Genomic DNA, 21,624 nt, shown 5'->3' on the forward strand with positions numbered 1-21,624 from the left:
CTTGCTCGTGAAAGGTTTGGTCACTTTTATTAAAAATTTTCTAGCACGGCAAAGCAATACTATCTTTTGTTTGCAAAATCAAAAAACAAGGTTTGTTTAAAAGTTTTTATCAAAAATATATTAAACGAATATATTGTGGCTATATCTGGAATATAAAATTGGACAACAACATCACAACTGTGCTTGTTGCGAGGAACATTACAGGCGCTGACAACAGACAATCGGAGTCAATAAAAGAATTATAGGGCCTAAATCTTAGGTGATCCCAGTAATAAGTATTACCACTTAGCAGCGCCACACAGTAAACACGTCATTAGAGCGCAAAAAAGCGATTTAAATGATGTCATAGAAAAACTGTCATTGTCATTTTAATCAAACCATTTCAATTCATATATTTATTTCGACTGTTAATATCCGTATTTTTAATGTTAGGGAACATGTCCTCTACATCTTCCAACAGTGTAATTGTTTCGTTATTCGTGTTATTTTGGCCTTAACTTTGGAATTATCTTGGGATTTGGTGGAAATGCTAGCCAACCACCTTATAGCACAATTCTATTATTGCTATCTTTCATGTTTTCATCCCTTTGGCTTTGCCACTTTTTCCTGCTTGTTAATTGTTCATGAAAATGTGTTTTATTGTGCATTGACTGTAACGGTTAGCATCCTAACGAAGTTAAGGATCCGCACAGTTAATGGCATAAAAAACAAGCTAATACACCTTAGATTTCTATGTGGCACCCTGGGCGCCAACTGACGCCACAAAGAAATTAACAGAGTATATAATTATAGACTAATTAAGGATATAATGCAGCTTTTTTATCTGTACGATTATACAAACAGAAGTGTGTTTGAAACTTTGTAAATACGAACCATATTCACCATTTTTCAAAACACTCTCTAAAATTTATAAACCTAAAACCTTGAAGATATAGCAGCTATGGTAAAAATACGATTTATTGCTAGGCCTAATGCTATTGAATAAGTTTCCAAAATGCACCTAGGCCTAGTCCTCTATCCTCCTATTGCAGCTTTTTTGAGAGGATGTTTTTATAAATTCACTTTGTTACTAATTTAAACGTTTTAGCTCTAAAGCAAATACCTATGATGGAACAATGCTAAGTTGGGAACACTCACACTGGTCTGGCCATAGACTTTTTAAGCTAGTTGTAGGTAGTCTTATAGCATGCTTTACTTTCAATTACGGTTGCTTTCTATTTTCACATATGCAGATATGTGCATTGTTTAGGATAAAAACGTATAGCCTGGGAAGTTGCTGAAGGTTTAGACAAGTGTTGAAAAATATGCATGCGGGCGCGGATAATATTATTTTTACCCAAATTGTGGAAAGGCTGCGTTTAATTCATATGATGATTGCAAACTTACCAGCGGTAGGTGTAAACCACGTGGCCAGTGCTTATTTACCTTTTTTAGCAGTTTTCCAAATCCAAAAAAACCTGTATCTTCTGACTGCAGAGTTTGGCATAGGCGCACTCAATACCGCTTCTCTGTGCACTCACTTTTCAATTGATTTAAAGATTGAATAAGTCAAACAGTGTACATTGCTGTGTAATTACCTAAGTGTGTACTTCCATTGTGTTTGAGCATTTTTGTGCACCGCACTTGTCATTTTTGGTTATTTGGCACACCCAAGATCTTGCTGAAAACGGCCATACTCTGCAGTCCGGCTTTATCTCTGGTAAAACTTGTCTGTATTTAAATGTCAGTTCTGAAATCAGTCAGTTCAGAAATGTCATTTAAATGATTGGGTCATGGAAGATTTTATTTTATTTATTCACCAGTAGTGAACATTAGACCAAAACGTTTTTTTGAGACAACAACTTTCCAAAGATAAAGCTTTTTGCCAAAAATTTTACTTAATCATTCTTCCCAAATAATTAAATCTTTTTGTTTTGTGTATATGGAAAAGAGCTCATTTACTGCCTGAATTCTGCACATTTCAATGCTGGTTTTTGCAAGTTCATCTGTTACACTGTTCATGTGATCCAAAATACGAGAACGTTACACTCAAAACAAAAACTGAGTCTAAATACCCACTGTTTAGCTGACTCCTTAGACGTGTCTTGACATATAGACCTTCAGCTAGCTAAAAGTTCTTTCACAGATATGGAAGCAGAAAGGCAGCTTCTTTAGCTTTCTCAGTTTGAAAATTTATTTTTACCAGTAAATATTATTGTTTCAGCTCAGCATTTTAAGATATGGTTTCCTTTTAATTATACTATGTGTGAATTATGGGAAACTTACCTCTTTACTTCATTGAAAATATTTTGATTACAGATTATAATCAGCATTACAAGATACCTTGTTAAAAAAAGTTACCACTATTGTCTCCATGGGTGTAATACTGTGGCCACCAATTGTTAGATACAGTGTTTAGAGAACTAGACAATTATGTCTTCAACAAAGAATGACAAGCAAAGTAATCCAGAACAAACTATAGTAAGTCTCCAAGCTACCACAACGCTTATGTTTTTCATAACACAAAGTTAATAGTATTTTTCTTAATGTAATTTGTTCCTTTTGCTTATACTTCAAAATAACCCTGGCCCCCAGATAAATTTATTCAAGCTTTTGTCAGAAAGTGAGTAGAACAATGACTGGTATCAACGTAATCTTTTTCAGCTTAAAAACCTAAAGTTTGCCAATCCCGGCCCTGCTCTTGAGATGGGGGATTTCGTGCCAGAGCATAGTGTGAGGCAAGAAAGAAAACTGAAGAGGTTCATGCAGCAAGCGTCAAAAACTAAAATGTATGATTTTTCTTTTGTTTTAACATAGAGATTTATAAATTATCATCATGCGACGATGATCAGTAAATTTTTTACATATTTGCTGATAGCAACAACAAACGTGGAATATATGATGATGGTGGTCATTTAGTGTCCAATGGAAGAGATCTTTGTGATTGCTTACGAGAAAAATGTCCTGGCTGTTTTTATCCCTGTGAAAAATGTCGAAGTAGCAAATGTGGCGTTGAATGCAGAGCTTCACGGAAGTAGGCAACGTATTAAATTTAAAAAATTTATCTGAAACAAAATTTAATTGTTTGTTTATGTTATAGATGGCATTATGAAAGTCTAAATGTTGAAGGAGGTGAGACAAGACATTTTCATGAAAATGAACACACTTGAAGGATCTCATAACATTTTTATGTTTGAAGACTTTATCATAGTAGAACAAAACACACTTCCAAAGGAACACAGGCAAATGGTGTACATTGATGAATAGCACAATGACAGTGCCCACCTGTCTATAAGTCAAATATAACTTTTAACAGATTTACTGCACCGTGCAATAACATGAAAAAAAATCTGAAGCTACAACAAAAACATAACTTGTGCTAATTGTCACAGTTGATCTTTTATGTTTTTTGTTGCTTTGCTCTGTAAAAACAAAATCAGATGATTAAAGTTAAAGCATAATGTATACCCATACTAAAAAGCTCATCAACTCAGATGTAAATCATGTATCTAAGTGCCTGCCCTGTATCATTTAGAGTTTTAGACCAATGTAGGATAACTTAAAAGTAATATATTGTTCCTTCAGGTTTGAGTTGATGAGCTTCCTGTGTATGTTGGTTTTTGTTGAACATGTAGACCTACAGTCAGTATTCAATATACATGCTAACTTTTAACTCTTCTTTGAGCTTTGTGACTTTTGATCGCTCCCTTTGCAATTGTTGGTGGAGTTCTGCAACTTCACTTGACAATTCATCTTTAATTATTGATAACCTTTCCACATCGAGCAGAATTTCAGCCTTTTCTTTCACTTAAAAACGAATACAACATGTGTGCTATTAACATATTTTGAGTATGCAAAGGTTTTTATTTCTCAGCCATCATCACACAATGGTTATATTATAGGTGACTACCTGAAACTATGGGTTTGTAACAATAGAGAGTATACAAAACTCAAAAATTTCATAACCCAAATTGAAACATTCCTGAGTAATAAATGTGCACTAACTTTGAAGAAATGTAAAAACTAACTGAAAGATTACCGTACTGTTAGTATGAAAGGTTAGTTAAGGCACTGTATATCCTAAAATTTTCCATGAGTTTGTTGGACATAGGCCAGCATGGCCAGTGTTATTTTTCAGTGTGGGAATTACCCTAGCAAATGGCCTGTTAAAAACTTCCAGGCTTATATTGAAGGTGAAAATTGATGAAATTTGACTTTTTTGACCCAAAATTGCAGTCTCGACTCTAACACTCTATTGCAAGAGTTGAGATATGAGATTTTATTAGCGTTACATGAAATAATAGCCTACGGCAGGGGTGGGCAACATACTGCCCGTGACGGGATTTTGAACGGCCCGCAGACAGTTTCTGGTCTTACATTATAATGTGGCCCACGGCCACAATCCCCCACTACTTGCTTACTACGTCAAATAATAGTGACTGTTAGTTATTCTTTAGTTCTTTGTTTTCGGTTCTTAGTCAAGTGACAAGCATGTTATGTTCCGTCATAAAGGGCCTTTCCATCTTTTTCTTCGTCTCTTGCTTGATTCTCCTTTAGTCTCTATGCTTCTAAACTTAAAGTTTACATTAAATACGATTTATTCCTTGTATAGGTGGATAAATTCGTGATTAATGTATCAATTCAGGAATCCGGCCCACCAACTGGGTAAGTTGCCCATCCCTGGCCCAAGGCATACTAAAGTGACATACAAAATTTCAGGGAGACCCATGCAGGATTTTTCAATTAATTGCATTTTTAGTAATTTCACTTCATAATAAAATAAAGAAAGAAACTAGGCCTTTTTGCGCCTTAATGTGGCTATTAGAATCAGTAGCAAATTTGTTTTTGATAAAACCAGACTTTAAACTGGTTGTGAGTGTATGTATATAAACTTATAAAATATATATAATATATATAAAATTAATGCATGCAAAATATGAACACTCGGATTTGATTCAAAAACCGCATAATGAAATTTTGCTTTTAGTCATTTTACTTTCAAGGTTTACGTTAGCAGGGAATTTGCTGGGTGAGGTAGTATCATGTTTTATTAAACCGGGCGAGTCCCAGAAAAAAAAGTGAAGAAAAGTTTAAGAGGACTTGATCTGAAAATAAAAACCGCAATACCAGTACTATGGTTTTCTTAGTGTAAGATCTAGTGTCATAATTATATAAGTAAGCTCTCGTGTAGGGTTTTAGGAACCTCCTGTATAGAAACCCAAAATACAAATTTTGTTTTGGTGACTTCAATTTTTCGCTTTGTATATAATAAGATTGTTGTTTAAGAAAAACATATTGCACTGGATAAATCACTAAACTAACTATAAAGCCCTAGTGGAATTTTTATGTAAACCAAGCTACCATAGCATACTGCATATTTTCTAATCAGGACTAGCAGATACCTATATTAAAAAAATTTACACACTTTCGCCTTGTTGTAGCATGACCAACAGTTGTTGATTTTGATTCTTGACATGGTGGTATCTTTCTTTCCATTTCCAAACTTCACTTTCAAGTTGATTAATATTTTGATCTTTTTGCTCAACTTGCTCTGCTACTCTTTCATTGATAAGGGCAGATTCCACAGCTGCAGCGCCAGCAGGAGACTAGAATCAGGAAGTACTCTTGGTGTCCATGCAGCAAACGTTTGAAATGTAAACTTGTGTGTTCTAGTGCTACTTGTAACATATAGAAGGGATACCTATTTTTTTTCAAACTGCAACAAATTTGCATTGACGAAGTCATTTTTCATATAAATGGTATTGTTATCTTCAAAAATACTGCATGGACACTTGGGAGAAAGAATTTTTTACAGTTTTCAGGTACCCTCCAGTTTGTTACAACAAACTTTTACCTGAATAACCTGCCTCTGGTGAATTTGGCTAACTTCGTTGTCAATACTTTCAAAGAAATTACCACCACCTAAACACATTTGATCAAAAACTGATGTAGGAAGTTTTGTTCCATATAATGCAAGATGGCAAAATGTTTGAAAATAAATTCCATAGTCATAAAAATTAGGTTTTGAATACAGTAGCTACGTATTTTCAACTTACCAGCTGAGGTACTTAATGGCTTAAATGTCTTTATTTGAGTTTTTCTTTCTGGAGTAGGTTCCGATTTTATTGGAAGACTTTTTTCTACATGTTGATGAAATTCCTATGTAATTTTTGTCGGTTACAAAACCACATGAACAATAAATATGCTACTGCAAATACATCCAAAAATGAAGATTTCTGTTCATAATAGTTGTAAATGAATTCTGTAAATGAAATTGTGAAACATTTATCGTCCTCATATATTATAAAACCATAGCCTACAGGTCTTGTATCTCATAGCCCAATAAAATCTTAAGAACAGGGTTGTACTAATTCCTATCACATACAGTACTTTCAGTCAAGATCTGATCTTTAGTGGTAGACCGATACATGCATAATTTTCACAACTGACAATATGCATAAAAGTCAAGCAATAAAGAGAATATCAGACCTCTAGTGATATGGTTTTTAATGACTTTTCTTTACTCTTTTTTTCTTTTCTTGTATCACCTTCAAGATAATTTGCAAAAAATGTTTCTTCAAGGGTCTTCACTAATTTAGTGGTTGTTTTATGTACAACTGGAGATGGTGCACTCATTGACACAACCTGGCAGAATTGAAAACAAGATCATGTACGCAGCAACTCAAAAATTAACAGCTTGTATCAATGTTATCTCAGTTAACCTGATTTCGCTAAACGTTGATCCCTTATTGATTTTTAAGGTCTTAAAACTTATACGTTTTTATTGGTCTTATCGTATTGTGATAGTTTACAAGAAAAATGATACAAATAAATTACAAATTTCCAAATTACCTGTAAATTACACTGATCATGTATGCCGTGTTGCTGTTTTTCAAATTCTTGTTTGCTTAATTCAATTGCAAGTGACATGTCGTCATGATATAATTGTTCAACCAACTCTTCATCTTTTTTCTTCCATTCATTAGCTGCATAACTAGTTGAACATGGCTCAGAGGAACTTGTAGGTATAACTTTAAAGGAATCTTTCTTTTTTTTCCTCCGTGCCCGTTTTTTGGCATTAGTTGAAGATACACTACCCGATTTTGACTTTTGTTTGGAATTAGGGATACGTTGGCTTAGACTATTATTTTTTTGTTCATCTGAGTCAGAGTCTTGGACTGACAAGGATGTGAATCTATTTTGTGATGACTGTATACCAACCGACATATTATTTCAAATTATTAGTATCCAAACCACATGACTTTATTATTATACATTTCTTAGTAATATGCATTCCATGTAAAACAAGCAATATAACTTAGTGTTAGCTTGGTACACATTGCAAAATAAATATATAAAAAGTTTTTGAAGCCAGAAAATAAACATATTAAAATATGGGCATGCCACATTTCAAAAATGCGCAATATGAATACTTTAGATGAACTTTTGCCAGTTCCAGCTGTATTTCATAGCTTCACAAGCTACATATAATTTTACTAATTTAATTATGCCAATTTATACAGCGAACTACCTAAGTAGTTTGTTTATAATTGCTAACACAACACAACTATGTTTTGAAACAATCCATAACCCTACTCATAATGTATGCAAGCACTTAGTTTTTCGATATAAAATTAAAATTGGGTCCAGTTCACACATTACATAGCTCAGGCATCAAAGTGGCATAGTGCATCTTCATATGCATGTCAAACTCACAGGAAATTGGAGCAAGGTGTGACAGGTCAGGTTTCAATTTTTGTCATCTAGCACACAATGTAAATGCATAGTATAGAAAAAATTAATTTGTTTTAGTAAAAAGTCAGCTGGTTTTAAACCTTATATGACAATAAATTATAAGAATACTGAATTTAAATTAATTATGTGAGGTATACGCCTTCAATTACATGTGCAAGTCTTAAGGCATCATAAATATGAGAAAAACAATAACCAGCAACAATAAAAAAAGTAACATAAACATCTGTACCACAATAAAATACTGTAGCAAAATGAAAATATTCTGAACACCAAAAAACATGTACAACACAAAACAACTGTATTGAATCAAAAATTTGCTTAAATGAAAAAGACCTTGTTCTAGTTCCTTGAACGTTACTTCTTGAAGAGCTGACGAATGTTAGAACTTGTTAAAGTGGCAGTGGTATAAAGGTTGAATGCAACCAAAACCAAGCAAAGAATAAGGGGGCCTGCAATTGCTCCTTCTAAACCAAATGTGTATACTCCACCGGCTACAGCAAGACCAGTCAGATAAGGATGAGTTCCACCACCAGACTGTGCTATGTCCTTATATATGGCTGTGTCTACAACAAATGTTGGCAAGAACTGGCACACTACCAAGCCGGCAGCTCTCATTATGCTTCCTTGAAGTAGCCAGATTTCTAAAGCTGACGGCAAACAAACCCAGTAAGTAGTAATAAGTGGAACAACACCAAACAAGGCAGCTAGAACAGAAGGAATATAAACAAGGTTTGAACCAAACATTGAATGATTCACCCAGGTGTACAAGCCATAAAACCCAAACATTTTCAAGGAAGCTCCGAAAACCCCACTTACAACTTCTTCTAATGCCTTTTCTATAGGAGTACCCATACTCAACGGTCTAATGACTGAACCAATGATTTCAACTGGTTTGTATTGCTCTGAACTTGAAGCTAAAAGGTAAAATAATGCAGTGAAGAAGATCACCAACGAAAAAATAAAATTCAGTACCATGGTTCCACCACTAAGTAAAGTGGTAAATACAGCAGTAAATAAAGACATAATCAGTGTAATATTGCTTTGAATAACCGACAGTAATGTTTCTCCAAGTGACATTAGAGCAGATACATTATCCTGAAGCCAAGTAATGACCTCGCTCATATTAAACAAATCTATAACTCCACTAATAAGCCCACTATCTGATACAGACCTAAATGAATTTTTTCGGGAGAGCTTGGGCGTGGAATGACCCTTTTTCATAAATAACCCGTGATAAATTTGGTCCCATATCTGTAAAACTTGTTTCTCTACTTTTGTCACATTAGCTGTTTGTCCAATAGTGGTTCCAATTTTTTGAGAAATCCAATCACGACCTTGCAAATAAACTGTATCAACAAATGTATCCATCTTTTTCTGCATTGTTTCATCTCCAGGAAGCCATTTCTGGTACTCCGGGTTTTGAGAAAAGGTTTCATTTATCATATTTGAAGTAATATGGACCACCAAAAAACTTTCTTGCTGTATTTTTACTGTCAAAAAGACGGTCATAAAAATTGCAGAGGAAAATATAAACAATATTATCAAAATACTTGTCACGGTTGGAAGTGATGACAACAAATTCACCTGTATGCTTTTATCACCTTTTCGCAACACAGAAGCTATCCTCGGTAGGGGCTCTGGAAAAACAGCATCCTTGTGTGCTTGTATATAATTAGACAGTTCAGTTTTAACATCTGCCAAAGTTTTAGCAAAGAAGCGTTGGCACAGATCTTCAATCAATGTAGTAGTGCTATTGTGCAGTAACAGTTTCTTGGAAACCCAAAAAGCCAGTGGTATCAACAGTAGTAGTAACAGCCATATGTACAACCACATAATTATGATAGCAAACACCACAAACAGAATGTTGAAATAAACTTTTGAGTTTCCATTTTCAGCATTCAAATTGTTGTTATGCAACTGTTGAGAGTAATTTTCATCCTGCACATCTGATACCCTGTCAGTAGTATCACTGTTTTCCAGACCTTTAGACCGCAAACCCACTAGCAATAACACAAAAAACAATATGGCAATTGGAATTTGAAATCCTGTCCAACATGCGGCATATAAAAGCAAAAAGCCCCACATAATGACAGATGCTATGTGAAAAATTTGGAAATTGAAGATGAATGCAGTTAAAAAGTATACAACCAGAATCACTATTATAGGGACATTATACTTTGCCACAAAAGCCCCTGTGTAATATGTAAATATCCCCATATAGTTAAATATCCCTGAAATGGCTGCTAAAATCCATGCCCACAAACCAAAAATGTGAAAAATGTACACAGTAGCCAAACCTAAAACAGTGGCAGTGGAAATCCTCCACTTGCTCATCAAGGTTGAACCCAGCCAGTCGGAAAGTGTAGAAAATAGAGAGAAGGGGAGCACCGATGTGCCCACAATGAGTGGGACGTTGTCCTCAAGCATTTGTGTCAGCCAGAACTGCAAAGATCTATGCAATGTGTATTTAAATGAAAAAAGGAAAGAACCACATAACAAAGCCCACAGTAGTGGTCTGATAAACAATTGTAAAACAAAATAGGCGCATGCTACTACACAACCAACTATGACACAAAGAACAATTGCAGCTGTGGTATACAGTGCTTGCTTCAGTGCTTTCTCATGACCAACTGGTAGTAGCTGGCTGACGCTATCATAAAAGGAGTATTGTCTTCTTAGTGAATGGAGAGGATCTATTGACGTCATTGTGTTAACAAAAATGTTTCTACGAAGCCTTAAAAAGCTTACACATACTAAAAATGACACAGGATAAATTTAGATATATTCCTATTTCATGAAATAAGTCAACTTTGCATCTAAAATCAAACGAATAACAGGAAAGAATCAGCAAAAGCTTCTGAAGGAAAACATTTAACTTCTGAAATATTCAAAAGCATAACCCTGTTGGCTATTACTGAATCCTGACTAACTTTATGTCAACAAAAAATTCATGTTACCAATTTCAGGCAGCTAAACCATGTTTAGCTGCCTAGAGTCAAGACACTGGAAATGTTGACTTCGAACAGCTCAACCAATGGCAGATCCGCAGGGGCTATGTAAAAGCACCCCCTTTGTGAACAAACCGTATTTCACCATTCGAGCTTAATTAAACATAATGCAGGGTAACCCAAATAAACAGGAGCCTAGTGCACAACCAGATGACGTCTCAATTTAAGTAGCTGAGGTATTGTATACAAAGACATCCCGTATTTGTGCACTTGCATATACTAGAATCAAAAACAGATCCCATAAAAATTTGAATAAAACTGTTAATTTTTCTTTTTCTTCTGGTTCAGAGTACATGTAAGTCAACTCTGTGCATGAAATATTAGAATAATAATCTTTCTAACGTATCTTTCTTAAAAAAGGAAAAGGCATTTTGCGCGCAGGACTATTTCGCCACCAAATTATACACTGCATAGTGCAAGCCAAGTTTCGGAAAAAGTTTCTGTGTCATTATGCCCCATCAAAAACAGGATTCATAAGTTGAGAGGGTACGAGACTGTGTAAAATCTTAATTCTAAAGGTCCAAGGAACATATATTGGTTAACTGCTAGAACATACAGCAATATTGATGCTGTATGGAAATCAATGGGCGGAGCCCAAACATATCATCCAGTGTTTGTAAAATACCACCACCGTCATTCTGGCAGAATCCTAGCAGAATCATAGCTTCCAAAATGACAGCAGGGTTTCCGTTCATTTTTTTATAAACTATGTACAGTAGACTAAATAATTATTCTTAAGCGCTAATGGTAAACTGCCTAATGGTTTTAATGTGGTATGCCTAGTCGTGACTTGTCTGTTTTTAACATCGCATGTAAGTATTTTTGTTTACGGTATTTCGATGTCAGCAGTCAAACGTTATTATTAATATTAATGAGAAAATTCTTTGATTTAGCATTATGAATTGCATGGCCTAGGTAAAAGGTAAAATTGGTGAATGCTGATGGGCTAAAATGTCAGGTTCTTCTGACATTTTAGGCTTATTAGGTTGATGCAATGCAGAAGTCTGGAAGTGAAGCTTCTTTGTAGACCATAGACCATAGTCCATAGCCCATTAGCTATAGCTTAATAACAGGTTGCATGTAGTTGAAAAAACAAAATCGCAATAGGTTGCACTTGCACTGTCTCAATAATCAAGTCAGCAACTGTATGGATAACAGTCTACAAACCTAAGTAAAAGCATAGATGTAGTAATTTGACTGATTTCCAAAATAAATGTGCATGTAATTGTATTATATGTACTCAGTAAATGCATTTACCTGCCCAAGATGTTGAAATAGCCTACTTATCAAGTGTTTTTTGGCTCTGAATTCTTAACATGTTATATAGGCCTATTTAGTGTAAATAGTAAGCATTTGTCAAATTGCATATATGTTTTAGGGTTGACAAAATACTGAGTTTATGACAGAGAAATGGGAAGTTTTGTTTAAGTACTTCTTGGTGTAAACATCCTTTTCTCTAGATAAGTTAAAATTGTTTGAAAGTTAATCAATACGGTAAGTATTGCAATTACTGTTTTAAAAGTCAACTCAGCCCTTTAAAACATACAAGAAGAGGATTTATCATTTTAATGTGGTTAAGCTCCAATATGTCGGTATTGAAGGCATGTTCTATTGTTGTGCAAGTCTCATATGTTTTGTGATTTCATTTGTGCTTTTACCATATTTAAGTTTTCTCACATTAATTACACTGGCCAACAAAAAAAACATTTTTTTTGAGTGCCAAAGATATTTTGATGGTTTCTGGGTAATTTTGGGCTGCTGAGTCCGAAAATAACATTCGTTTCTTTGAATTGGCTCTAGTTTTTGAGATATCGATGTTTTTTATTTTTGACAAGAGAAAAATCGTTAACTTTAGTATCTGCCAATTGTGAACACAAGCATCAGTAAAATGCATATTGGAAATGTCTCTTAGGCAGTATGCATTACTTATTTTGGACCAGATACTCCACTATGTCTATTTGTTATTGTAGCATCCCATTACTTCAGAAACAAGGCATTGAAAACACTCCATTTTCGGCATCATTCTGATAAGCTACAGTTTCTTTGTATTGTTCACCACATATACAGTGTAGAGTACTCCCTTCAGTTATCACATCATATCAATATCTCATTTTATAGCTATATTGTTGTAGACTAAAGATGTTGTAATCAGAGTTTAATAGTTCTGTAGCCAGAGAAAGGAATACCACGAGTCAAGTTCAAGCTATTGCTCACATAACTAAGTTTGGAAAACATGGAGGTTTTTTGTAATTCAAGTGAGAATTGAGTTCATTAGTGGAAGTTTGACAATATGCTTAGGCCTTGTCACTGGGAGGATGCATTTTCCTGTGACTGTGAGTGAGAGCAGTGGAAGTGTGTTCGAAAGCAGTCCATTCATTCCAGAGCCATTCAAGCAGGAGGAGCTGAGCGATCTTATCAGGGATCTCAACTTATCCAAAGAAGCAGCAGAAATTTTGGCATCCCGACTCAAAGACAAAAACGGCCTTGGAACCGGAGCTTCAATAACATTCTACCGTACAAGAGAGAAAGAATTACTTCCGTATTTTAGCCAACAAGATGAACTTGTTTACTGAAAAGACATCGAAGGGCTTCTGCTGAAAATGGGAGTGCCACAATATTGACCTCAAGAGTGGCGCTTATTCATGGACAGTTCGAAAAGGAGTTTGAAATGTGTATTGCTACATAATGGTAACAGATATGCATCTCTCCAAATTGGCCACTCAACAAAACTAAAAGAAGAGTACAACAACATTAAAACGGTATTACAGAAACTGGATTATGGCTCTCACCAATGGTTAATCTGTGTAGACTTGAAGATGGTAAATTTTTTGCTTGGCCAGCAAAGCGGCTATACAAAATACCCATGTTTTATCTGCTTGTGGGATAGCCGAGCGCGCACTGATCACTGGGTGAAGAAAGGGTGGCCACTTAGAGATTCCTTGAGAGTAGGTGAAGGTAACATCATAAATGAACCTTTAGTTGCTAGAGAGAAGATCATCATTCCACCGCTGCACATAAAACTTGGTTTGATGAAGCAATTTGTGAAAGTCTTGCCTGCAACTGGGGATTGCTTCAACTATATTTTCAGAACATTTCCTGCTTTGACCATCGAAAAGCTTAAAGCAGGCATTTTTGATGGCCCTCAGATTCGCAAACTCATAAAGGATGTGTGTTTTGTGCAGTCCATGACAGAATCAGAGTCTGCTGCTTGGCAATCGTTTGTTTTAGTCACACAGAACTTTCTTGGTAACTGAAAAGCTGAAAATTACCAAGAATTGGTGGAAGATATGCTTTCCAAGTTGAAAGATTTGGGTGTGAAGATGAGTATCAAGGTTCACTATCTCTTCAGCCACTTAGATCGTTTTCCTGCAAACCTTGGTGATCTAAGTGAAGAGCAGGGAGAAAGGTTCCACCAGGACATTAAGGTCATGGAAGAGAGGTATCAGGGCAGGTGGGATGCCCATATGATGGCCGACTACTGTTGGAGTCTCCAACGTGACCGCTTGGCTGCATCACATTCCAGAAAGTCGTATACAAAAGAAAATTTACAAGCATCGACTAATTTTTTTGTGTTACAGTACCGATATATGATTGATTAGCGTGCTTTGACAGCTTACTAAATGTACTTTGAGCGTTACAAAAAGTAGTGTTTGTGCTTTGAAGTCGCCTGTTTTTGCGTTACAAAAATCTGTTGTTTACTGCTAACATCGCCTAAGTTTTATAATTTTTGCTTGATTTTCACATGAAACATGATTCGCGTAAAGAAGGCTCTCTGTGTTAACGATTGCGTCTTTAACAATATCGCATCAGAAATAGAAGAATACTGTATGCACATGATTTAAAAGACAGATGTAGACTCATCAAAGTTGTAGTATAAAGAGAATTTTACCTATGTCAAAATTTGCGTATTTTTAGCACTTTTTGAAACAAAAATATGGAATATCTCAAAAACTAGAGCCAATTCGGAAAAACTAATGCTATTTTTGGATTCAGCGACATAAAAATACCCTAAAACCGTTGAAACTTTCTTGGCACCAAAATGTGTGTTGACCAGTGTTATTATCACTCCAATTATTATCACTGAAATTGAACATACCAATATATCTATTTGTGTAAATCATAATTTGCTGTTGATGGATTTTCCAACCATGCCCCTGAGGCAACCCTTTCATGGTCGTTTGGTTTTTTCATCAGGACATTCCCCAATAGGCATATTATACCTCGATAATAGGTAATGCTCGTTGAACGAAACCAATGGTTACACTAAGAAGTAGTATTTATAGTGAAGCATAAATACTAAACAGGCACAACAATTATGATACTGTGCACTTTAAATACAAACAGACAAAGTGAACATAAAAGAATGTGGAGCCAACCAGATACATCATCATTAGAATAACATCTAAGAATGCACAAACATGGGACTGGCAGAGGCTACACATGCCATGGAAAAATCTAGTGAACTGACGCTGTGTTACATCGCTGTGCTACATGAAGAAGTACATATAAATTTCTTTATATACAAAGACGTCCCAGTGCTCGTATGCACTTATACTATCGTACATTTTGTGAACTGTATGTGATTGTGAACAGCTCTTAATTTCATCAACAGACGTTTTGATTGGGAAATTCAACTTCTTGGAAGCACTATTGTAGTCCAAGTGATAGAGGTGTAGAGTGAGGTAAATTATGGCTTCTATTTCTAACACTCATACAAGGTAAACGTTACAGCTACACTGATACTTTTCAAAATACTTTATTTAAAGGTTGCCCACAGTGATATGGGAAATAAAAGAGTTGTCTACCCATCGCTTCCTCACTTGTTGTACACACAGTCTGCTGCGAACAAATTCCAGGAGATTTGATGCAAGGTTGCTACTGAGATATTTCTCCGTGTACTTAACTTCGTAAAGTCGTACACGTAAATCTTTAATTTTGTCATTGAACACTGTAAAAAGAGATAGTGGCGATAAGCAAACATCTTTGACTTTGCATTTTCTACAGAAAACTGTATAAGGTCAATAAGTGATTGAGCAATATTGTCCAGAACGGCCGTCGACAAATCCTTCCAGTGTTTATCAGCCTCACCTTGCAAGTTGTACTGTGGCTGAAATTCCTCCAGCTCATTTGTTGTGATTATCTCCATGTCAAGGATACATTTCGGTAGTTTTCGCCATTTAATGATTTATGTATTATGCTGAGACTTGTTTTCTTTCGTGAAAGCAGTTTTCTTATTGACGTCTTTATGTTTTGGAATATTGGCTGATTTTTTTCGTAAAAAATATATAGTTACAGCAATCGATCTTGGAAGGAACACCATCAAATTCTACTATCCCCACTTCCCCACCATCACACTGGACTACTCTTTCCTCACGCACGATGTAGGTAATATAGTGCCGTTTTTCCTCACCAAACTCAAGGTAACAAATCCCTGCCTGAAGTTTATATCTTATTTTTCCTTCTCCACAGGGTATAATTAACTCACGATTGGCAACCACAATCTTTTCTGACAGTGACTTTGAATCACGTCTTCTCAATCCGATCACAAGCAGTTGTGACGTGGAAATGAACCTTTCTTGAACATTTACGCTCATTATAGGATTCCCAGGACATGAGGAACATTCTTTGGAAGTTAAGCATGTGAAGTGTTCGGCGATATAGAGAATTAACATCGAGCCGTGTCTTACCTCATTATACAAAGGCAGCAAACGATTTCTGTTGTTTCTGTTACACTTGTTTTTGCCCTGTATCTGTTGCGTTTCTCCCTTGCGGCCGATTGCGCGTTTCCGTGGTTAATTAAGCACATGTGTCTTTTTATCGATGTGTGTCTGACAAGTAGTTGCACTGACAGTTTTGTATTGGAGCTCCTGAAATGAGCTGTGTGAACGAAAACTTGACCTAACTGCTTTTAAAATAAAACATGTGCCTGTAATTCTAAGAGTGAGAACAACAAAACGTAACACTGGCGAGCACGGCACGACCTCTTAGAGGCACAGAAGATTTTATCAAGTTTTACTGAGGTTGAATTTTTTTTACTCTCCGCCTCGTAACCAGCGTGGCAATAGTTTTTCGTCTTTTCTCAAACAATTCGAATCCTTCTGCGACAGCGTTAAAGCATTGGATGCGGTGAAGAAACATGCATTTCTACAAAGCTTGCCGGAAGACATGAGATTCTCAATGACCGATGGTCGTAAAGAACTCTACGAGCTTAGTTATGACGAACTCATTCAAAAAGCAAAAGACACGGTTTCAGGACTATCTTCACAAAAGCATGCCATGCAACAACCCGTTCAGCGAACTCAAGGTTTTGACGAATCTGTAAGAAACTTTCTTGAATCTATAGCTCAATTGGGAAAAATGGCTTATACAAACGACGAACAGCATGAAATGCGCAGCAGTGTGCTGTACAACCTACTTGTTCGAGGACTGAGAGATCGTCAACAAGCCTCTCAAATCTTACGCGATAACTTTAAAAATGCACAACCGGATTTTTACGCCACAGCAAAGAACATTATTGAAAACGCAGAACGGACGCATCATGAACCACGTATAATGACGTCAGAAGTAGCAGCGGTTACAGGAGATCACCAGGACGTATCCCAATTAAAAAGAACTGTGTCGAAAAACTTCAGGACGAAATTTTCCAACTGCGAAAAGAAATGAAGACAGCAAGAAAACCTCGGGAAGAGAGAAGAAGACTTCAGTGTTTTAACTCTGGGGAATATGGTCACATTGCTCGACGTTGTAACAGGCAACGTGCAAGAAACTTTCGACGTGCTTCTGACATACATGGAACTCACAGCAATCCACCATGGGAAATCTACCAGGTTCAAACTATGGATCAGGACTTGCATAGAGAACAAGTTTTCTAACGATGAGTTGTCGGCACTGCACGATGAGTTATGTTTGGACAAATTGGAACTGTCAGAAGTTGAACGCCAAAAGCTGTTTTCCGTAATCTCTTCCTATCGTGATGTATTTTCGCTGCACCCGTACGATATTGGACAAACAGAACTGGTCGAACACTCAATCGAAACTGGAGACTCGCTCCCTATACGCCAGCACCCAAGACGCTTGCCTGAACCCCAAAAGCAAAAGAAGCATCTGGATGGTCAACCGAAAACACTATTAAGGCGCAGCAAAAAGATCCAGTGTTGAAAAGACTGTTTCAGTGGATGAGCCAGGAACGCCGACCATCATTCAAAAAAAAAATCGAGAATTCTCTGGAAGAAGTTTATGCTCAGTTGCTGGTGCCCTCAACAATGAAGAATGATGTGTTGAAGTCTGTTCACGATTTAATTCACGGAGGTGGACATATGGGCGTTAAAAGGACATTTGCCAGGTTAAAGGAGCGTTTTTTCTGGCCATTTTGCCACAAAGATGTCGAAACATACTGCAAAGAGTGTTGCTTGCGCGATTTAAGAAAAGTACCAAGGCGGATTGTTCTTGCCCCATTAGTTCCATCAGAGGAAAATCCACCTATGCAGAAAGTTGAAATCGACGTATTAAGCGGTCTACGCGAAACAGGAAACGACAACCGTGATATTCTTGTCGTAGGTGACACCTACACAAAATACATGCAGTGTTGGCCAATGAAATTCCAAAATGCCAAAGATACTGCTTATTTGCTTTACCACCGTTGGGTGACGATACATTGCGTGCCAGAAACAATTCACTCCGACCAGGGCCGGAATTTTGAAAGCATTTTTTTTCAAGAGCTCTCACGGTTAATGGGCTGCAAAAAAACAAGAACCAGCCCGTATCACGCAATGGGAAACGGTGCTGTGGAAAGAAACAATCAGACCATAATTGCGATTTTAAAAAATTATGTTGAGGTTGACCCAACTTCTTGGGATGACGCGCTCTTCTTGGTTAATGCTACTTACAATTCAAGTGTTCACGAGGAAACTGGAGTTTCTCCTCATTACTTGCTCACTGGAAATAATCTTAGGTTGCCTGCAGATCTTGTTAGTAAGGCACCAATTTTTACTCCAAAGTGTGAAGACATCCTTCATCTTCAAGATCGAATGAAATTGGTTCACCAAACAGTTCAATCAAGGTTGGAACAACGTAGGTTTCAAATGAAGAAGCGTTACGACAGGCCCCTAAGTTGTTAAAAAAAGTTATTCCTCCTGCAAACTGTTTGATAGAAAATCGCAAAGAAGGTGTGAGCGAGAATGAAGGGCAAAATTCTTGCTCAACAGATAGGACAAAAACCGCCATCACTTTCGTGCATGCTGCAGTCTGGAACCGGAAATAACGGCTACTACAATTATCAGCTGCGACCAGGGGTGTACATAGTGCCGGAAAATATTCAGAACGCAGTTCAAAATAACAGTTTAGTAACCGATGATGTTTTACATTCTCCAAACCTTCCACAACGCATTAAACGTAGACCTTGTTTTTACCCAGATATTGAAAGGGAAAATATGATAATAGACGCATCTTTTCACTTCACTCACGCACGTATATGTAGTTATTAATAGCAAATTTTTGTGTTTTTGTGTTTGTGTTTTTATACATGTTTTTATACTGAGATTATATATTTTTATATTGTTATATTCTTTTGTTTATACTAAGATTTTACATTTTAAGTGTGTCACTACTTGTGGTTTGAGTGTCTATTTAAGTGATCGTTCGTTTTTGTGAATTTCGGAACTTTCCGGTCAGGGGGGATCGATTTCAAGGTCACCATCGTGAAGAGGAGGAAATCTTCTTTAAGAATCTGCAATAAAAAAGTGACACATCTTCCGACAACACTCAGCAGAATTTACGTGAAACATTTAATAAATACGGTATTCTGTACGTTTTGGGGGTACTATCGCATTTCTTAGTACCTGTCGCGTTTTTGTGAATTTCGGAACTTTCCGGTCAGGGGGGATCGATTTCAAGGTCACCATCGTGAAGAGGAGGAAATCTTCTTTAAGAATCTGCAATAAAAAAGTGACACATCTTCCGACAACACTCAGCAGAATTTACGTGAAACATTTAATAAATACGGTATTCTGTACGTTTTGGGGGTACTATCGCATTTCTTAGTACCTGTCGCGTTTTTGTGAATTTCGGAACTTTCCGGTCAGGGGGGATCGATTTCAAGGTCACCATCGTGAAGAGGAGGAAATCTTCTTTAAGAATCTGCAATAAAAAAGTGACACATCTTCCGACAACACTCAGCAGAATTTACGTGAAACATTTAATAAATACGGTATTCTGTACGTTTTGGGGGTACTATCGCATTTCTTAGTACCTGTCGCGTTTTTGTGAATTTCGGAACTTTCCGGTCAGGGGGGATCGATTTCAAGGTCACCATCGTGAAGAGGAGGAAATCTTCTTTAAGAATCTGCAATAAAAATGTGACACATCTTCCGACAACACTCAGCAGAATTTACGTGAAACATTTAATAAATACGGTATTCTGTACGTTTTGGGGGTACTATCGCATTTCTTAGTACCTGTCGCGTTTTTGTGAATTTCGGAACTTTCCGGTCAGGGGGGATCGATTTCAAGGTCACCATCGTGAAGAGGAGGAAATCTTCTTTAAGAATCTGCAATAAAAAAGTGACACATCTTCCGACAACACTCAGCAGAATTTACGTGAAACATTTAATAAATACGGTATTCTGTACGTTTTGGGGGTACTATCGCATTTCTTAGTACCTGTCGCGTTTTTGTGAATTTCGGAACTTTCCGGTCAGGGGGGATCGATTTCAAGGTCACCATCGTGAAGAGGAGGAAATCTTCTTTAAGAATCTGCAATAAAAATGTGACACATCTTCCGACAACACTCAGCAGAATTTACGTGAAACATTTAATAAATACGGTATTCTGTACGTTTTGGGGGTACTATCGCATTTCTTAGTACCTGTCGCGTTTTTGTGAATTTCGGAACTTTCCGGTCAGGGGGGATCGATTTCAAGGTCACCATCGTGAAGAGGAGGAAATCTTCTTTAAGAATCTGCAACAAGGCTATTTTCCTTATTTCCATTATTACGTCATGTATTCAAATTGTTTTTTAATTGTGACAGAGGAGTACAACATTCATATCTCTTGAAACTCGTTTTTTGTGTATACTTTGTTGTTTTTTTCCTTCATGTTGGTTTGTGTTACCATCATTTTTAATTTTAACATATGTGTCTAAAATTTATTTTTTTTAACTTCGATGATTGGAAGCGTTAAACTTTGTCTGCTTTCTTATAAAATGCTGTTTCATTCTGTTTTTGAAAATTTTGGAGTCGGAAACACTGTTGTTCGTTTGGATAGTATGATTCTGCTGGGATTCTGCCAGAATGACAGTGGTTAAAATACCTTTACAAATATCCTACCCATAAGCATAAACACTAATAATACAGAAATCAGTGGTCACAGCTGATAGGATAGATGGACATCTCATAATAATACGAAAGAAATTTTCTAAGCACACCTGAAGAAGTAAGCTTATGTTTGCGAAAGCTCGTGGAGAAAAATCAAAAATAAAGTTAACCTTCAAAGTGCCAATCTATATCTTGTTTTTTATTTTATTATAAACTTGGGTTAACGCGGTTCGGTCACCTTCAATAATAATAAAGTAATCTTTTAAAAACAAGACACAGTTATGATCAATCAACGATGTATAACATATCGTTCGTTATCGTTCTTTATCTCGTTGTTTCAGCCATAGGCTACTATAATTTATTGTAGTATATGGTTCAACGATGGTTTCTAGGTGTTAAACGATTTTTACTGAACAGCAAACTAGCTGTATTTGACACTTCATACGTGTCCTCACATCATGGGATGATCAAAAAATTTTAAAATTGAGAAACAATGACGTAATTTAGCGATGTTCAGCCATAGATTATACATTACACAAGATATTAGTCAGAGGCCACTTCACACTGCGAGA

General features: G+C 36.4%; 4 protein-coding genes and 1 long non-coding RNA gene across 7 annotated transcripts; 2 read left to right on the forward strand and 3 right to left on the reverse strand.

Moving 5' to 3' along the window:
* The first annotated feature begins 2,302 nt into the window (after positions 1-2,302).
* Positions 2,303-3,822, forward strand: LOC143445050 (ARL14 effector protein-like). Its single transcript, XM_076943860.1, has 4 exons — positions 2,303-2,460; positions 2,644-2,768; positions 2,858-3,013; positions 3,080-3,822. Exons 1-4 carry the CDS (start codon positions 2,413-2,415, stop codon positions 3,147-3,149), a joined length of 399 nt encoding a protein of 132 aa, XP_076799975.1. The 5' UTR covers positions 2,303-2,412; the 3' UTR covers positions 3,150-3,822.
* LOC143445049 (G kinase-anchoring protein 1-B-like) lies at positions 3,198-8,064 on the reverse strand. Of its 2 annotated transcripts, XM_076943858.1 has the most exons (7): positions 6,832-8,064; positions 6,469-6,624; positions 6,036-6,138; positions 5,834-5,901; positions 5,405-5,585; positions 3,647-3,786; positions 3,198-3,401 (listed from the first exon to the last, which is right to left on the reverse strand). In XM_076943858.1, exons 1-7 carry the CDS (start codon positions 7,204-7,206, stop codon positions 3,366-3,368), a joined length of 1,059 nt encoding a protein of 352 aa, XP_076799973.1. In that variant the 5' UTR covers positions 7,207-8,064; the 3' UTR covers positions 3,198-3,365. The 2 variants fall into 2 exon arrangements, with proteins under 2 accessions (XP_076799973.1, XP_076799974.1); XM_076943859.1 differs by lacking the exons at positions 3,198-3,401; positions 3,647-3,786 and adding an exon at positions 4,900-5,084.
* On the reverse strand, positions 7,742-10,573 carry LOC143445048 (transmembrane protein 245-like). The gene has a single exon (XM_076943857.1). It carries the CDS (start codon positions 10,438-10,440, stop codon positions 8,089-8,091), a length of 2,352 nt encoding a protein of 783 aa, XP_076799972.1. The 5' UTR covers positions 10,441-10,573; the 3' UTR covers positions 7,742-8,088.
* A 901-nt stretch (positions 10,574-11,474) lies between these two features.
* On the forward strand, positions 11,475-16,674 carry LOC143445051 (uncharacterized). Of its 2 annotated transcripts, none has more exons than XR_013113789.1 (7): positions 11,475-14,973; positions 15,087-15,241; positions 15,355-15,424; positions 15,509-15,613; positions 15,747-15,905; positions 16,032-16,127; positions 16,212-16,674. It is a non-coding gene; the product is annotated as an uncharacterized LOC143445051 (long non-coding RNA). The 2 variants fall into 2 exon arrangements; XR_013113788.1 differs by having other exon boundaries at positions 11,487-14,973; positions 16,032-16,123.
* Positions 16,675-19,077: 2,403 nt separating this feature from the next.
* LOC143446518 (uncharacterized) lies at positions 19,078-20,683 on the reverse strand. Its single transcript, XM_076946174.1, has 7 exons — positions 20,605-20,683; positions 20,400-20,492; positions 20,195-20,287; positions 19,990-20,082; positions 19,785-19,877; positions 19,580-19,672; positions 19,078-19,467 (listed from the first exon to the last, which is right to left on the reverse strand). Exons 1-7 carry the CDS (start codon positions 20,665-20,667, stop codon positions 19,345-19,347), a joined length of 651 nt encoding a protein of 216 aa, XP_076802289.1. The 5' UTR covers positions 20,668-20,683; the 3' UTR covers positions 19,078-19,344.
* Between the last annotated feature and the right edge of the window lie 941 nt (positions 20,684-21,624).

The sequence above is a fragment of the Clavelina lepadiformis genome, chromosome 2 (genome assembly GCF_947623445.1).
Source record: "Clavelina lepadiformis chromosome 2, kaClaLepa1.1, whole genome shotgun sequence".
Lineage (NCBI taxonomy): Eukaryota > Metazoa > Chordata > Ascidiacea > Aplousobranchia > Clavelinidae > Clavelina > Clavelina lepadiformis.

Excerpts from the sequence above, each read along its gene's own strand:
- LOC143445049 (XM_076943858.1), bottom strand. The coding sequence starts at position 7,206 with ATGTCGGTTGGTATACAGTCATCACAAAATAGATTCACATCCTTGTCA. Across the intron at positions 6,139-6,468 it reads TAAAAACCATATCACTAGAG|GAATTTCATCAACATGTAGA; the intron begins GTCTGATATTCT and ends AAAATTACATAG. Across the intron at positions 5,586-5,833 it reads ACCAGAGGCAGGTTATTCAG|TCTCCTGCTGGCGCTGCAGC; the intron begins GTAAAAGTTTGT and ends TCCTGATTCTAG.
- LOC143445048 (XM_076943857.1), bottom strand. The coding sequence starts at position 10,440 with ATGACGTCAATAGATCCTCTCCATTCACTAAGAAGACAATACTCCTTT.
- LOC143446518 (XM_076946174.1), bottom strand. The coding sequence starts at position 20,667 with ATGGTGACCTTGAAATCGATCCCCCCTGACCGGAAAGTTCCGAAATTC. Across the intron at positions 20,083-20,194 it reads AATTCACAAAAACGCGACAG|ATTCTTAAAGAAGATTTCCT; the intron begins GTACTAAGAAAT and ends TTTTTATTGCAG. Across the intron at positions 19,878-19,989 it reads AATTCACAAAAACGCGACAG|ATTCTTAAAGAAGATTTCCT; the intron begins GTACTAAGAAAT and ends TTTTTATTGCAG.
- LOC143445050 (XM_076943860.1), top strand. The coding sequence starts at position 2,413 with ATGTCTTCAACAAAGAATGACAAGCAAAGTAATCCAGAACAAACTATA. Across the intron at positions 2,461-2,643 it reads GTAATCCAGAACAAACTATA|CTTAAAAACCTAAAGTTTGC; the intron begins GTAAGTCTCCAA and ends AATCTTTTTCAG. Across the intron at positions 3,014-3,079 it reads GAATGCAGAGCTTCACGGAA|ATGGCATTATGAAAGTCTAA; the intron begins GTAGGCAACGTA and ends TTTATGTTATAG.